The sequence below is a fragment of the Asterias rubens genome, unplaced genomic scaffold, assembly GCF_902459465.1.
Source record: "Asterias rubens unplaced genomic scaffold, eAstRub1.3, whole genome shotgun sequence".
Taxonomy (NCBI): Eukaryota; Metazoa; Echinodermata; class Asteroidea; order Forcipulatida; family Asteriidae; genus Asterias; species Asterias rubens.
In genome coordinates, this window is record NW_022985697.1 from 1 (window position 1) to 17,285 (window position 17,285).

The window sequence follows — 17,285 nt, forward strand, 5'->3', positions numbered from 1 at the left end:
CAAAGTCTGCCTCGACTTACGTCACGAACAGCGCCCTCTCGGGTCGGGGTCTACTCTTAAATTTGTAAATAACATAAGAACTGATTTTTTAAAACCTTAGTTAACTGTTTATTCACATTCCACTCATCAAAACACATATATTAGTGACAAAAGCTTTATTTTGAAAAAATACCACTTCCAGGTGACTTTAAATACTTAATTTATGCTGTTTTAAGCTGTCTTAATAGAAGTTTCATAAGGATTCAGACAAAATATTCCTATCAGTTGTCGCCCGACTTCCGCGGATATTTTCGGATATTAAAGAATATCCGGTTACTTGGTTGTAATTACAGAACTATCCGGTTTATAAATAGCTATTCGCGCCCTATGCGGATATCCGATTAAGAAAAAAAAGGCATTCGCGGTTAGGCCAAACAAAATAATATATGTGTTTCCTATTCCACGGCCAAAAAATTAGGGTCTGTAGGGACGAAAACACAATTTATTTTGTTGAATTATTTTATTGCTTCAAAACTTAGGGTAGGAACCAATGTTAAAAATATTTTTGCCCTTGCATGTAAATTCAACGATGTCCAAGTTCGACTCAAAAATCTCTTAAAATGACACAGAAAATAAGCCCCAAAACGCAACCGTTCCGAGGTCTGTAAAATTCACGTAACACAAAAGCAGATTCTACGCCTGTAGTCGTTGTTACTTTGCGTGCGGCAACAAAATACAAGAAACATTGAACGCTAGAGGTCGTTTTGGAAGAATGCAATACAGTGAGATAAAACGCCCTCTATTGGTAAAATCTACGCGAACCGGCAATAAACGCATTGAGACAAGACTCGACGTGTCACGTGGGAATTTTAGCGGGTTTCCAGGCGGCGCAAATGCGAGGGCGTAGCGCAGCTCGTCGGCGTACATCGCTCAATCAACATCTGTTGTGCAATCTCAAGATTGAACAGTGCAATTAACGGATTGCTAGCATTACGAACTCGCACATGTAAATGCATGCTGCGACCTCCCAACACACGCTACACACGTCGTCCGTCAGTCGTTGCAATACTAGTACTTGATCAACCATGGATCAACAACGTCTTTTCTCGTAAGAAAATGTGTATTTTCTAATGCTTTATTATAAATGTGAAAACATTTTAGAAAAAAAGAAACATCAAATATAATAACGTTAAAATCGTGCGGTATTTTGTCAAACGGGGAGTGGGATCGGGGTTGTTTTATTTTATTTTGTCTGTAAATGTATAAAATTCCGTAGGGTCGGCCGGGTAACCGGAAACACACATATTATTTTGTTTGGCCTTATGGATATGAAAACCTATTCGCCATTAACCGGATATTAACCAGGCCTACGAAGAGCAACAAATGTTCCAATCTTGATTCTTGGCTGATTGTGCCCAACTCTTTTGCACTGATACCTGAAACATTGAACTATCTGACCGTGACCTTTGTGGAAAACTGGATAACTTTCCGTATGGCACCACCACTTTTTCATTCATTTTTACAATTTTACAAAAAGGATATTCTTATTTCAGAAGGAATGAAAAAGTGGTGGCGCCGTGCGGAAACTATTGCTGGTTGGAAACATTTCTGAATCCTGCCAGTGCCACCACTTTTTCAGTATCTTGTTTACTCAAATGGGAAAAGTTTCCATAGGCCTATTATAAAAATGACCCCACCACTTTTTCATTCGAAATCGAATATGATGATTCTGATTTAGTTGCGATAATCGTAACCCTCCATCCTCCCGACGGTCGGAGACCGGAGGGTTACGACACAAGACTGATATTATCGGTGTAACTAGCAGTTTTGACCAGTTTTTGCCAGACTCGTGATCAGATTCGTCCTTTTTTTCCACTTTCCAAAATCATGACAGACATTCTAAACACATGGAGTTGATCTTTATTGTATGACAACGTCATCTGGAACCCTTAAAACTACATCATGAAAATATTTGGCAGAAAAAACGACAAAAACTTACCAAAAGACTGACCGAATATATCCATAATCCATAGCGGGACCAACTAGTGATTTTGATGTCGCACTTGCTTGGCAACAACCAATCAGCGTGACCCAACCATCGATGTCGTATGCGTATCGGCCATTCCAGCTTGCAAACTCACCGCACTGTGTGTGTAAGCACCGATCCCCCGCACCGAGTGCGCAGCATGCAGGCATGTACATGTACATGTATTGTGTACACTTGCACACACACACACAACGTCAGGGTGTGTTTGGCCATGTGGGGGTATGGAGCAGCACACGGTACTTACGAGCTGTATAGTTTGTGCACGCACGATGTTCATACAGTACATGTACATGTACATGTACATGCCTGCATGCTGCGCACTCGGTGCGGGGGATCAGTGCTTACACACACAGGCGGTGAGTTTGCAAGCTGGAATGGCCGATACGCATACGACATCGATGGTTGGGTCACGCTGATTGGTTGTTGCCAAGCAAGTGCGACGTTCAAAATCACTAGTTGGTCCCGCTATGGATTATGGATATATTCGGTCAGTCTTTTGGTAAGTTTTTGTCGTTTTTTCTGCCAAATATTTTCATGATGTTGTTTTAAGGGTTCCAGATGACGTTGTCATACAATAAAGATCAACTCCATGTGTTTAGAATGTCTGTCATGATTTTGGAAAGTGGAAAAAAAGGACGAATCTGATCACGAGTCTGGCAAAAAATTGTCAAAACTGCTAGTTACACCGATAATATCAGTCTTGTGTCGTAACCCTCCGGTCTCCGACCGTCGGGAGGATGGAGGGTTACGATTATCGCAACTAATTCTGATTATGAATTAAATAGTATTTCTAGTATCTAATTTACAATTACTGCAATAAAAAAGCTATGAGATATCCTTTTTGTAAAAATGAGTGGAAAAGTGGTGGCGCCATACGGAGAGATATCCCTCAAATGATATTTTTTCATTGGTAAAATTTGTGGAAAAAATTCGTGGCAGATATGCAAATCTTTCCCAGGCAGAAAAGAAATTGTTTTGAAGCCATCTCTATTCCTAGAAATTTCGAGATTGATTGATTTTCAATCCTTTTTATCTAGGGAGACAGAAAACCATCCAAACTTTCAACTATATCATATAAATTCCTTAATATTGCTAGATATTGGATATAATTCAATTTTAATATTTTAACGACATTCACAGCGAATTATCGTGCATTACCGAGAACAAATTATGATGGAAACTCACACCGAGTGCACGTATCACACACGTACTCAACGATTTATTTTCATGACGCCCCAGCTAGCTCAAAACACTCAACCAAATATCCCCCAAAACATCGTTCTTTTGTCATCTATTGAAAAGAAAACTCTGAAGTTTAACTTACCGATATTTATTGAATCGTTTAGATAATCTAAGTCTGTCTTGAAGATGCAATTACTATCTGTTTCGGCCGCTGCTATTGCAGAGAAATTCGTATCTCGCTCAACGCTTTCGTTTACTCTGTTCTCGTTTTTGAGTAGCATTCAAAATGGCTGATTGCACTATATACTATGCGCATGCGTGAGTGTGACGTCACAGTTCCAGAAACTACCCTTGTGAAAATCTTTTGGGTTTTTGTTTAGCGTGTGACGGGTTTCCCCGAGCTTCGCCAAGAGTAAAAGGAGAATGTTAAAACCAAAATTTTAATCTAAATAAAAAATGTATGTATAATTGTAAAACAAAAAAGACATTAATAACTATTTAATTATTTGTTTACATCTTGTTTACAACGTTAGCGTGACGGGTTTCCCCGAACTTCGCCAGGAATTAAAAGGTTTTTTTTTTTTTTTTACAAAATATTTTGTTTTATGTATAATAGTTTACTAATATTTGATTATTTGTGTACATCTTGTTTACAATGTTCTTAGCCCTAAATCAATGAAACGTTATGCCACAAGTCTGGCAAACGCAGTGCGGTGGTGGTACACGGGATACGGCCCAGGTGGAACAACTGTCATAAATATGAATTTTTTTAAAAGTTGTTGTAAATTTGGTACACTTAAGAAAGTGTTTGTTTTTTAGACGAATGCCTAAACAACTTCTTATTGTATTCCTTCAATTGTGTTGTATACTGAATTGATAATTAATTACGACAGACATGGCACTTGAGTGTAAGCTATTTTTACCTCCATGATGTAACGTCTACATCATCGCCTTATTTTCAAACCACCCTAAATCCAAATCCAACCTGTGAAAACGTAACCAACAAAAGTGGTGACCATTATTTTTTTGTTTTGTTTTGACTCGGGTTTTGGGTCAATTTACATGCACTATTTCGATTGCAAACGGGTTATTTTTTAATTTCAGGAGATATACTATATTTGTTCAACGCCAGTCGATTCACAAGAGGGCGCTTTATCAGATTGAATTTTTTCCACAAAAACACTAGTGCACTATACATATAAAAAAAATTATTAGCAACCGATGTTTTTTTTTTAACATCCTAAAAAGCCTATTGAAAACCAATCAAACATGATTTTGAATCACAGGTTCTCATATTTGGTTTAAATTTGTGTCAGGTCGTCCCGTCCGGTTGGTTTGAATTTTGCTTAAAATCACACCCCCCCCCCTGGCCCCCCCCCAAAAATTACACACAAAAAACGCGTGGCACGCGATTCTGTCCCCCAGAGGTGTCCCCCACATGTTAAACCGTGGGTGCGTTTGTTTAGCTTCCCTGGGTCGACCCCGGTGTATGGCGGTTGTTTTTTTCTAGGACGAACGTGGGTAATTATCTGCACACGTTCGTCCTGGAAAAACGAAACACCACACACCGGGGTCGACCCGGGGGAGCTAAACACCCCGTGTACAAACTTCTTCCAATAGTGCCCTCTTTTGAAACCTCCTCCTCCAGCCCATGTTAATAATTTCTTATGGGAGAAAGATCTCTGAAGGACAGACTCCTGTGCGATACCCCGAATTCGGGTTTTTCCCAAACCGACTTGCTGTCAGTTTTCATACAGAAGCACTCTTCCAATTCCAACGCCAAAAAGGGAAACTCGGTGGTAAGTAGCCTTACCTTGCACAACTGCACAATCTATTGACCCCACAAGACGGCAAGTTCTGTACAAAGTGATATCCAGTTTGGCGGTTGAATATCTGCCTTTCCTCTTATGGTGTGCCCCTACAAGTACGCCACAATGGGGGGGGGGGCAGAATTACAGCAACATACTCGCCTACCACATTGACAAACCAACCTGCCAAAGCCGTTGGTATATCTACGGCTACGGCTGATCACCTTGTTATAATATATTACAAGCGTTGAAGTATGTAGGAGGTCCATAGCAACACACCTTAGCAACAGCCACAGTCACTAATTCGGACAGTGAACAAATTAATACAATTTCAACAATCTTCGGTTATAAACACATTATGTTTAATATCGAAATGTGTACACATATTAATTAACGGTATAACATGTATTTACATTCATTCATAATCCAGAACACTTGTTTGTACAAAATTAATTTGTGTGACAAGATCCAATACAGGCGATTACACATTTAAAGTCAATAAATTAATGTTTATTCTTAGATAGACTTTTACGCATATTATTAATATGTACAAGTTCGATGAATATTGAAATAATCTTGTTCTTTCGTCCAGGCTGATCAGCATGCAAAGATCAAAACAAACTGTGAATGAAAAGTCACCTGATAAACTGTTTGTGTCTCTAGCTAGTAAGTTTCGTTTATGCGCCAATTTATTTGCTTCAGAAAAGTCTGATCTTCAAACTTGAGTGCAAGTTGAGTTCATTGCATGCTGCAGATGTGAAATAAACACGAACAAATCCAAGATGGCCGACACATTCGACGATTCGTTCCAACAATAGTTTGTATTTAACAGTGTTCCACAATGGGTGTGTATAGTTCATGGCTTGCCTTCTCTCAAACATCTAATCTTGATGGCCCGTTTTAAGTCTCTCTTTCTCCAAGATGTCATCCACCAAAGATTTACCTTCGAAAGCCGACGGTGTTTTAAACGAGCCGCCAATGCGATCCCACAACGTGAAGTACTGGCCGTAGTTGTAATTGTAATACAGATGGTGATCGGTGTGGTGTGCCGAGCCATTGATGAACGGTCTGAGAATGGCAGGTACCCGGTAGTCACCGTCGTGGATACTGATGGTCCACACGTTCACCAGGAAGAACAGCACCAGGTACACGTATTTATTGAGCGGGAACATGAAAGGGTAGAGGTGGTACGGGACGCTCTGAAGGAACCCGTCTATTGGGTGGAAGGCGTGGCTGGCGAACGGGGTGGGGACCTTCCAGATGTGGTGCATCTTGTGGATGCGTCGGTAGAGAAGGCGATGGTGCATGGCTCGATGGATCCAGTAAATGGCGCAATCGGTGAAGAAGATAAAACCAACGATGTCTCTGATATTTAACAACAAACCTAACGACCAAAAGATAATTTACAAATTTATAAGTATAATGTTACAAGATCGATTTGTTTGTCAAGGTATTAACAATCTTTTGTTTCATACCATTTATATCAGTATGAACCAATGCGAGGGCACAAATTATTTTAATAAAGCTGTTAAGCATAAAGTTCACTCGACAAATTTCTTTGTTAAGCAAAAACTGACTGGGGCACAAGTCACAACAATGCAAACTTTATTTACTTTTGCCTGCCAATATTACTGAGCAATAATTTACTTTGCAATTAGCAAGTTTTTGTGAGATGAAATTCGGCACAGGTCGTGTCTATAAGTAGCTTCGGCTACGACTATGTCCAATGGCTGCCCGTAATAATAGCAACTGACGAAGCCTATCAATTCGTACACGGTATTCAGCAAACTATTTTATTCTCTTACCAAAACTTCCCGGTTGTGGTGGACCATCGAATAGTTTGCTGTACCCGCGAACTTCTACCAAAAACATGGCGGCCGTGAAGACTCCGATGACTGGTAAGATCTTTAGTGATGTGGTTATCTCCAGCCACTTCTGATTCTGTTAAAAAGGAAGGTATGGTTTGGTAAATCAATACTCTTAAAGGCAGTGGACACTATTAGTAATTACTCAAATAATTATTAGCATAAAACCTTTCTTGGTGACAAGTAATGGGGAGAAGTTGATGGTATAAAACATTGTGAGAAATGGTTCCCTCTGAAGTGCCATAGTTTTCGAGAAAGAAGTAATTTTCCACGAATTTGATTTCGAGACCTCAGATTTAGAACTTGAGATCTCGAAATCAACCATCTAAACGCACACAACTGCGTGTGACAAGGGCGTTTTTTTCTTTCATTGTTATTTCGCAAATTTGATGACCGATTGAGCTCAAATTTTCACAGGTTAGTTATTTTATGCATATGTTGAGATACACTAACTGTGAAGTGAAGGCTATAGTCTTTGACAATTTACCAGTAGTGTCCACTGCCTTTAAAACTAATAGCAAAACATTGGTTGGTAAAGAAGTAGGCTATAGACCTTTTTTAACATCATTCGATAGTTTTGGCAAGTCTTAATTGGAAAACAAATTAATCTGACGAGCTTTTCTAAAAGCAAAGGTTCTCAAATTGTGTATGCCTATAGGGATTGTTCTTTCTGGGTGGACATTATCGCTTTGGATTTTCGGCGAAATCTCAATCACACATGAATGCAACGTGAACAACTGAACGAGTCCACAAACCAAAGATGTATTTTGCTTTTAAAAATCAAGAGGTGTTCAAGGGGTGCTCGTATAGACCTTTATATCATGCTGCCCCCATCTTGGTCATGTTCCTCGTATCGAATAACAATAATGCATGATAATAATCACCTTGCCGTCTGTTCTAAGGAACCAGACTATTTTGTTCTTCAAGCTTCGGTTTGGTACCATTGATATAAAAGATGGAAATTCAAGGTGGCTGCACCGTCATAAAGGTCAATTGCACGAATACCTTTACAGAAACGTATGCTTGTATTTCTTTCACACAAACCTTTAAAAATAGAGGATGTCTCTCCAGCCGGTGGTCGAAGAGGAAATAGTAGTTGAATGCCGCTGAAGAAATATACACAAGTATTCCGGAGGAAATGGTGATCAAGAAGAGACTTAATAACTGGCGAGCCCAATACCCGTTCTCCCAGCTCTCCGGGTAGACGTGGTAGGCATCGAACAGATACTCATCGGCTAAGTCCAATACCGTATCCATGTTGCAGAGTAAGAGTGCGGATGTCGGACGAGAAAATGGTTTAACATTTAAATCTGTTTGGGGGGAAAGGAACATGAAGGAATAAGTGAAGTGGCCATTTTGGTTGGCTGCTTTATGAAAGCGCGAGATATGAAGTTTATATATTTAGGGCAAATCTCAACACGATTCATACATCAGTCGGCTGTAGAGAGAGAGGGGGAAAGATTTGCAATGAGGAATCCGCATTATTGACCTGATGCATGCACTCTACTTTAAAGGCACTGGACAGTATTGGTAATTGTCAAAGACCAGTCTTCTCACTTGGTGTATCTCAACATTTTATGCATAAAATAACAAACCTGTGAAAATTTGGTCTCAATTGGTCGTCGAAGTTGCGAGATAATCATGAGAGAATGCTACGATCTTGATTTCGAGACCTCAAACTCTAATTCTGATGTCGCAAGCCGTTTCTCACAATGTTTTTCACCATCAACCTCTCCCCATTACTCGTTAGTAAGGTGTTATGCTAATAATTATTTTGAAAAAAATTGCCAGTAGTGTCCACTGCCTTTAAAATACTAGAAATTGGCGCGCGTCTTTATAAAGCTGTATTTTGGGCAAACTATTCTTCCTGGAGTTGTGTACCGCCGATTGCATTGCACGTCATAGCCAAAGGCAAGGAACGTGTAAGAATGCCGAGTTTCGCGAATGAGAGACTGCAAACAGTTGAAGACACATCCTGAAAACAAACTTGGCTTGGCTTAGACATCGGACACCTTAGTGTATACCCAATGCATACAAATACAAATGTATTTTAATGAACATTTGGATGGTGGGGATTTGAACTACGTCGAACCATAAGTGGTAGAGAAATTAGTTATACCCGTAAACGTTTATATTTTAAGGCGATTTTCGTTTCTCAAGTCAATTCAACTGCAAAGCAACTATTATTATTACCATAGAGCAAGTAGCTAAACCAACAAACTTGCCGATGGCAACACTGCATGCCGCGCTTGTGTGCAATGTCCGTGGAACATGCGAAATTTGTACGATTTCAAATTCGTTCAAAAGAAGAAAGAAAAAAAGATTTTTTTTTTCCCCGGAAAAAAATGGCCATCCACACGAACTTAAATAATTTGTAAACGTTTTAGATATCATACCTTTACAATAGCGCTAGCTGTGGTCTCAGTATCCGTTGGCCGCAGTATGCAAAGTAACATCGATTACAATATTGCCACCAATTTTATACAAGCGCGAATGGACGAACTTTGGCCATACTTTGTACGATTTCAAATTCGTTCAAAAGAAGAAAAGAAAAAAAAGATTTTTTTTTTCCCGGAAAAAAATGGCCATCCACACGAAACTTAAATAATTTGTAAACGTTTTAGATATCATACCTTTACAATAGCGCTAGCTGTGGTCTCAGTATCCGTTGGCCGCAGTATGCAAAGTAACATCGATTACAATATTGCCACCAATTTTATACAAGCGCGAATGGACGAACTTTGGCCATACTCAGCTATAACTGGAACTAAGTATCTAACTTTGGCTAGATAAGACCAGCTCGATCAATAATGAGCTATGATTAGAATGCTGAAGAGATTTTTAAAAAAAATCAACTTGTGTGGTAGAGGGCCTATCCCGATTTAGATTAATAAACCAATAGTTAATTAATTTAGATCAAAAAAACCGCAACATTTCAGTGCTTCCATATTTGAGCAGAAACTCAAATAAACGTCTGTTTGTGTTAGGTCATGAGCCTGGTTTCTGATCTATACTTAAATCTTAAATTAAGGGAAGGTATGACAACACACAAGATGGAGTATAAACCAGGATTAAAGTCACTTGACACTATTGGTAATTGTCAAGGACCTGTCTTCTCACTTAGTGTATCTCAATAAATGCATAAAATAACAAACCTGTGAAATTTTGAGCTCAATTGGTTGTCGAAGTTGGAAGATGGAAATGAAAGAAGAAAAACACCCTTGTCACACGAATTTGTGTGCTTTCAGATGAGATTGATCATTTCGAGACCTCAAATTCTAATCTTGAGGTCTCGAATCAAATTCGTTGAAAATTACTTCTTTCTCGATAATCCACGTTACTTCAGAGGGAGCCGCGCCTTGTTTCTCACAATGTTTTCTATCAACAGCTCCCCATTACTCGTTACCAAGTAAGGTTTTATAATAATTATTTTGAGTACTAATTATTTTGAGTCCATACACTGCCTTTAATGCAGGATGGAGCTCCTTTGGACGATAAAGAGAAATAATTGACAATAAGACCATATTATGGTACTTGGAAGAAAAGTATATGATCAGTGTGGGACATCAATAACTTATGGAGCAGAAACAAGACAACAACAAAACTGATAGAGCATAAACTCCGCACAGCAAAGAGCAATGAAGATCTCAATTAGAGAGAGGATCATAATACACATATTACGAAACAAAACTGGTATTGGGTGAGACAGCATAAGGACAACAAAACAAAATAGTTGGAGCTGGGCTGGACAAACTACCCGAAGATATGACGATAGATGTGGACAACAAGAATACTGGATTGGCATCAAAGGAGAAAGGAAAAGATGTAAAGACAGAGAAGAACACTGGAAAGATTACATCAGGGTTTATGCAGGAACAACGTGGACAAGAACTGCAAGACATAGACTAAGAATGGCATTTGCATGATGAGGGTTATCTAACACTGGATGAAAACATGCAGCCTAAATGGTCGACGATGATAACATTGTGTGTAACCGAAGCGATTACTGCCAAATTGGAAAAGATCCAATCCGCCAAGGCCCCTGCTCCATTAGTCCACGCAGCGGTAAACACAGGCTGCTATTATACGAAACACCGATAAAGTCTTAAAGGAACACGTTGCCTTAGATCGGACGAGTTGGTTTATTAAAAGCGTTTGAAACCATTTGTTATGCAATGCATATTATGGTTAGAAAGATGTTTTAAAAGTAGAATATAATGATCCACACAAGTGTCGCTCAAAATTGCACGGTTTTCCTTTCACGTCGCAAACTATATCACGGTCGGTCATTTATGGGAGTCATTTATGGGAGTCAAAACTTTGACTCCCATAAATGGCCGACCGTGTTAGTCGACAGGGTAAAAAGAAAACCACGCAACTTCGAGGCATATTTGTGTAGATCATTGTATTCTACTTGTACAATACCTGTCTAACCATATACATTTTATAACAAACGGTTACAGAACGCTTTTCAAGACCAACTCGACCGATCCAAGGCAACGTGTTCCTTTAAAAATTTTCAGAAATGACTTGGGTGATCGATTGAGCACCTTATAAACCAATGGTTTATTATGTGGTGCTAAGGATTAGGTTTCTAATTTAAACTTCGTCCCACTCGCCTTGCAAGAAATACCTGGCGCTCAGTATCCTCTGGAATGGGTCGACACATTAAATAGCCGACAAAAACTATATATTTACCCTTTACATAAACGGGGGGCGAGCAGCCTAGGCAAAATAGGGTTGAAGACCCAACAGCCTCTGATATACCTCGACTCTCTCGGAGAGAGCTGAAGACCAGTGTTCGCCTATTCTGATGAAAATGTCCCCGTAGATTGTCGTCCTTCCAAGGTACGCGATGTGATGAAACCCGGTGTGGAAAAATGGTCGGCCCCCTCGGTGCTCTCTGCTTTCGTACCGTCGTTGCTTCACGCAACCGGTACAACAAAGTCCGACGACGGCAGCTCGGAGGAAAAGAAAACTCACACAGTACCCAAGTCATGAGTCTGTGTGTCGTAAAGTTCGACGCTCTCGGGAAGTCACAGCTCCGCCTCGTCGACGTGCAAACTCCCCGTCATTGAAGAACCACCGCAGCCTACTGCATGGTTTCGGCAGCGACAAACTTTACTGGAGGCTTCACGGATTGATCCGTGCAGGAACGGCGAAACTAACACATGTCGAACATCACAGTTCGGCAATTAAAAATGCCGCTCCAACGTGGGCATACTCAGAGGGAATTCTCCGCCCACTCAACTCTGCTACTCTGCAGACCTCCGCCCCGAAACTGAAGAATTAAAATGTGAGGGACGAGGATGGTCGCAATCCTTCCTTATGTAGTGAATCCTGAATTCTCAGCATTCTCCAAACTCTGCGAATTCCAATATTCTGTTCATGTCTGCAAAACAGGTGTTTGTGTGGCGTACGAAGAAAAGTTCCAACCGATTAACACGTTTAACACACGCGTGACTGCTCACCCCAAACTTAAAGTATGTGGGCTCGCCCCACTAAGGAAATCTATAACATTCTACATGTATAGTATTAAATACTTAAATAAAGAAACATTACTCCATTGTTACTTTAATCCCAACGCATTTTTAAAAAAAAACGGATATTTACTCTGGACCATTTACTCTGGACCATGGCATTTGCTTGTATTGTAATGTACTCAAATAACTATGTCCCCATGATTCTGTATTTCCTATTAGTGGATATAGAAATCTAAGTTTCATTGAATTGTATAAATTATTGAGCAAGATACCTTGTTCGTAGCACTTGCTCGTTGACCTACTTGTTTGTATCAATTTTTAAATCAACTTATTGTTCAATTATCTTGTCGTCCTGCTGTTTTACTGCAGTGTTGTGCTTTTTAATCGGGTGATTCTCACGGTTTTAGTCTTACGCTTTTTATTTTTGTGCTTTGTATTTTTTTATTTTTTTTGACTGGTTTCTTGTTAATTTTTTTCTGTTGTGTTGTGAGTATTTTTTTCAGGATCTTTATAATATATTTGTTTTTTGCGGTTGTGATTAATTGCTTATATAAATCTGTAAACTTTCACCTTCATTGTTTTAATGATCACATTTGTGGGTCATATTTTGATCTTTTTATGATTTTACTTTTGTGGTTTAATGTTATAGTCATTGGAAAGCGCCTGGGAGCATTTTTACAATGGATTTGATATGAATGTGATTTATCATTATTTTTATTATTTTATTATTATTATTATTATAACTTGCACGTATAGGTTGCTCTATCGGCTCAGTAAGTTTGACATGAAAACAAGATATCCTTTCTCATTTACTAATGCTGCACTGTACTTGGTTTGTCTCCTGGCTTCAGAACATGGTTGGGCCTGGCGAGGTTGATGATGATCTACAGCCAGAAACAGCTGAAGAATGCGCTAAATATGGAGAAGTAGGCAGGGTCGTAATCTATGAGGTGAGTGTGTGATGAGATTACAGAGAGGCGGGATGCCAGACTGGGATGTGGTGGTAGAGAGCACACTGGCTTAGTTTCGTGGCCCCGGGTGTGGCCATTTTGTAAGTTGAACATGTTGAAAGAAAAGAAAAAAATAACGCAAACGCTTATTTGTCATACATACACACCAATGTGTAGGCCTACTTCATTTTCAAGGCACGTACAACGTTAATAATAATAATAAATATGAATTTATAATGCGCACTTCTCCAGAAAACCGATTAAGGTGCCTACACAAAAAGAAAACATTATACATTAATTATACGTTCATGTTACAAAATGGCGCGCATGTCTCCTTTCGGTCCTGCTGCGTTGGTGTATGCCCTCTTGTTATTATCTATAACTCTATTGCAACGTCAGAGCCAAAGTTTTGCAAATCAAGAATGGAAAACTATGAAAAGCCATAAATGCAAAGCAAAAACAGGTAGCTACAGTTTGTAACAACATCACACGAATATGAAAACAAAAGGTTTTGAAAGTTTAATGAAAGTTTGCAGAAGTATTGAATTGTGTCATATTATCTGTTAACCATATTTGATGCTTTTTTAACATTCGGCCGTCCATGCCAACCAGTGGGGGGGGGGGGTTATCAACAATGGAAAGGTTTAGCAGTGATTCCAGCATCACCTTCTTGGGTGGTCTACCTGACTGGCATGTTGTTTCTAATTTTGTTCATATTTAAATACTTCAGTGGGAGGAATTTGAAAACTATTCAAAAAACATTTGACAGTTCGTTTTTAAATTTATTATATAATAGATATTAAATTTGCATCAGGGATAAAGAATATTAATTTTTGCTTGAGTCTTGCGGGAAAGTACTGAGTATACAGTGCTAACACACATCGGTGTATGGGTAAAAGCGAAAATTAATATTTTTAATTTATTGTTTTCAATAATATATCTTTGTGGCGGTTTAGATGATATTGAAGTGAAAGTTACAGCTTTTTTTTGTTTAATTCCATTTAAAGGAACCAGGTGCTCCTGATGATTGTGCTGTTCGGATTTTTGTCGAGTTTCAGAGAGTGGAATCTGCCATCAAAGGTAAGCCAATGATTTTAAGAAACTCCACAAATGTTTTGAGTTTGAGAATCCAGGCACTTTAAATTGTTAACCCTTTCATGTATTATTATATTGATAAAATGGGCACATCCAGACAGAATTTGATGGCAATAAAATACTTTGGTTAGAGGCCTAAAGCAGCACTTGATAGTTTCAAACATTTTGAGGACATTTCACTTCTTGAAGTACTGTGGTTATGTAAAAAGATGTTTTTATGCCCCAAAATTTTACTTGAGAGGCGTTAGATTTGGGTTTATTCTTCCTGTGTTAAGGGATTTGCTGTGGATTGTCGGTGATATTTTGTTAAAGCATGTAGAATGAAATGTTCAGATGATAGTTTTGATGTTAACATCTACAATTGTATAACAATCAAACGATTCCAAAAACCAAATGAACACTTTGTCTTAACCACCTTGGCTGTAATCCTAAGGAAACCACTTTTAAGTCGAATCTCAGATTTTGCCCCATCTTCGTAAAAGTCGTTGGTCCTGTGCGTTGTGTAATGCACGTAAAGATTCGAGTAATACTTATAGCTAAAAGAAGGGGTTTGCCTCGGTGTTCCTGGCTGTGGCTGCTGAATGCGTTGTAGCACCTTTTAAACCATTATAAGATGCTACATAATTGGGTCTCCGAATTCATAACTAGGAGAAGGCTAAGAGAAGGAGTTTGCCTCGGTGTTCCTGGCTGTGGCTGCTGAATGCGTTGTAGCACCTTGTAAACCATTATAAGATGCTACATAATTGGGTCTCCGAATTCATAACTAGGAGAAGGCTAAGAGAAGGGGTTTGCCCCAGTGTTCCTGGCTGTGGCTGCTGAATGCGCTGTAGCACCTTGTAAACCATTATAAGATGCTACATAATTGGGTCTCCGAATTCATAACTAGGAGAAGGCTAAGAGAAGGGGTTTGCCCCAGTGTTCCTGGCTGTGGCTGCTGAATGCGCTGTAGCACCTTGTAAACCATTATAAGATGCTACATAATTGGGTCTCCGAATTCATAACTAGGAGAAGGCTAAGAGAAGGGGTTTGCACCAGTGTTCCTGGCTGTGGCTGCTGAATGCGCTGTAGCACCTTGTAAACCATTATTAGATGCTACATAATTGGGTCTCCGAATTCATAACTAGGAGAAGGCTAAGAGAAGGGGTTTGCCCCAGTGTTCCTGGCTGCGGCTGCTGAATGCGCTGTAGCACCTTGTTAACCATTATAAGATGCTACATAATTGGGTCTCCGAATTCATAACTAGGAGAAGGCTAAGAGAAGGCGTTTGCCCCAGTGTTCCTGGCTGTGGCTGCTGAATGCGCTGTAGCACCTTGTAGCACCTTGTAAACCATTATAAGATGCTACATAATTGGGTCTTCGAATTCATAACTTCAATAACCTATCTTTCTAAAAGAATGTATACTAAGCGCCTTGAGTACCTTGTTGGTAGATATGTGTGCTATATAAGATGTTGGTATAATTGTATAATTATTGTCTTCCTTTTGTCTTGCAGCTGTGGTGGACTTAAATGGGCGTTGGTTTGGAGGGAGGGAGGTCAGAGCAAGCTTTTATGAAGTCAGCAAATTCCAACGCTACGAGTTAGATGCCAAAGATTGATAGGAATGAACAGTCAGACATAGATGCGATGCTGAGGGGAACCATCATTCCCCAAGCGGTGATCATTAATACTTCCATTGGGTGATACGGTTCCCAATTAGGGTACCAGTATATCCTGATGGGGGTCATTTAGCTGTTTGTTCCTGTTTAAATCTTCATTGGGAGAAGTGGCTACCGATCAGGGTAAAAGAATACCCTGTATGTGAGACTGGATGGCGTGATTTGAACACTAGAGGGCGCAAAAAAAAATTTCTCCTGAATTTTTCCTTGATATTATACAGCTCCTTGCCACCTGACAATTGTGTTCAATTGTGTTACAAATGTACACGTCTTCAAATGAAAAATTACTTACTGAAAAATATTGGTGAAAATGTGTGTCAAACCTACGAAAAATGGCTCGCCGAAGTTCTGTCAATGGATGTTCAACGAGAGACAGTTTATCGTAGGAGATACTGTCTTGGGGGACGTTGTACCCTAGACAAATCAGGTAAAGTTGTCTACGGGGACAGATTCACCGGGGGAGGGTGGGGGGGGGGGAGAATATTCGTCCACACCATGCCAGCACATTAATCCGGAGGTTGCAATACCCATACTAGTCATGTTTTTTTGGTTTTTTTAACTCTCATTTGTAAAATACTTTGTAGGCAAACTATCTCTGCGATGCTCGGCAGGAAGTATTGGTGTACGTCATTATTGGCCAAGCAGATAAGAGAACCAGTCACAAACAATTGTTGATTTTAGTTCATACCAGGAATTGCCCTTCGCTTTTTCCAGGACTAGTTATTATTCTTTCACTTGTCTGTTAGCTTCATCATCAGTCCATTTTTCATATTTAAGTCGGGATGCTTTTCAACACAAGGAACTAGCCAACCTGACTCGGAGAGAATTCCAACTGGCTCCGAGGTGTTTTAACTAAGCATATGGCTAGCGGACGACTGTTGTATGAGGTAGAATCGTGCATACACACAAATGTCGCAAGGTCCCCAAATAAAGCAATTTCAGGGCATTTAAAATTAATCTTTCAGTCAATACAGGTCGGTAACAAGTTAGGGTTTTTATTTTAACACATTTTTCCATCAATTAGCAAACTAGAAAAGCCCATTTGTAATTGAATTAGAGAGATCGGACCACTACAGACGCCAACATTATAACATGGATATATAGATTAAATCATGACTGCAGTATGTTAATATAAAAGAAAGAGCTGAAGGTACAAGTGTTTTGTAGTCACAATATTTTTGAGATTACGTTTATTATTATATTTGTCTATGTGTGCAGAG

At 39.4% G+C, this 17,285-nt stretch overlaps 2 protein-coding genes across 2 annotated transcripts; one reads left to right on the plus strand and one right to left on the minus strand.

Annotated features, from left to right (window-relative positions):
* Positions 1–5,410: 5,410 nt before the first annotated feature.
* LOC117305722 (lathosterol oxidase-like) lies at positions 5,411–8,187 on the minus strand. The gene is made up of 3 exons (XM_033790597.1): positions 7,926–8,187; positions 6,822–6,957; positions 5,411–6,400 (listed from the first exon to the last, which is right to left on the minus strand). Exons 1-3 carry the CDS (start codon positions 8,136–8,138, stop codon positions 5,898–5,900), a joined length of 852 nt encoding a protein of 283 aa, XP_033646488.1. The 5' UTR covers positions 8,139–8,187; the 3' UTR covers positions 5,411–5,897.
* A 5,030-nt stretch (positions 8,188–13,217) lies between these two features.
* On the plus strand, positions 13,218–16,519 carry LOC117305703 (splicing factor 45-like). Its single transcript, XM_033790574.1, has 3 exons — positions 13,218–13,314; positions 14,322–14,394; positions 15,902–16,519. Exons 1-3 carry the CDS (start codon positions 13,219–13,221, stop codon positions 16,003–16,005), a joined length of 273 nt encoding a protein of 90 aa, XP_033646465.1. The 5' UTR covers position 13,218; the 3' UTR covers positions 16,006–16,519.
* The last annotated feature ends 766 nt before the right edge of the window (positions 16,520–17,285 follow it).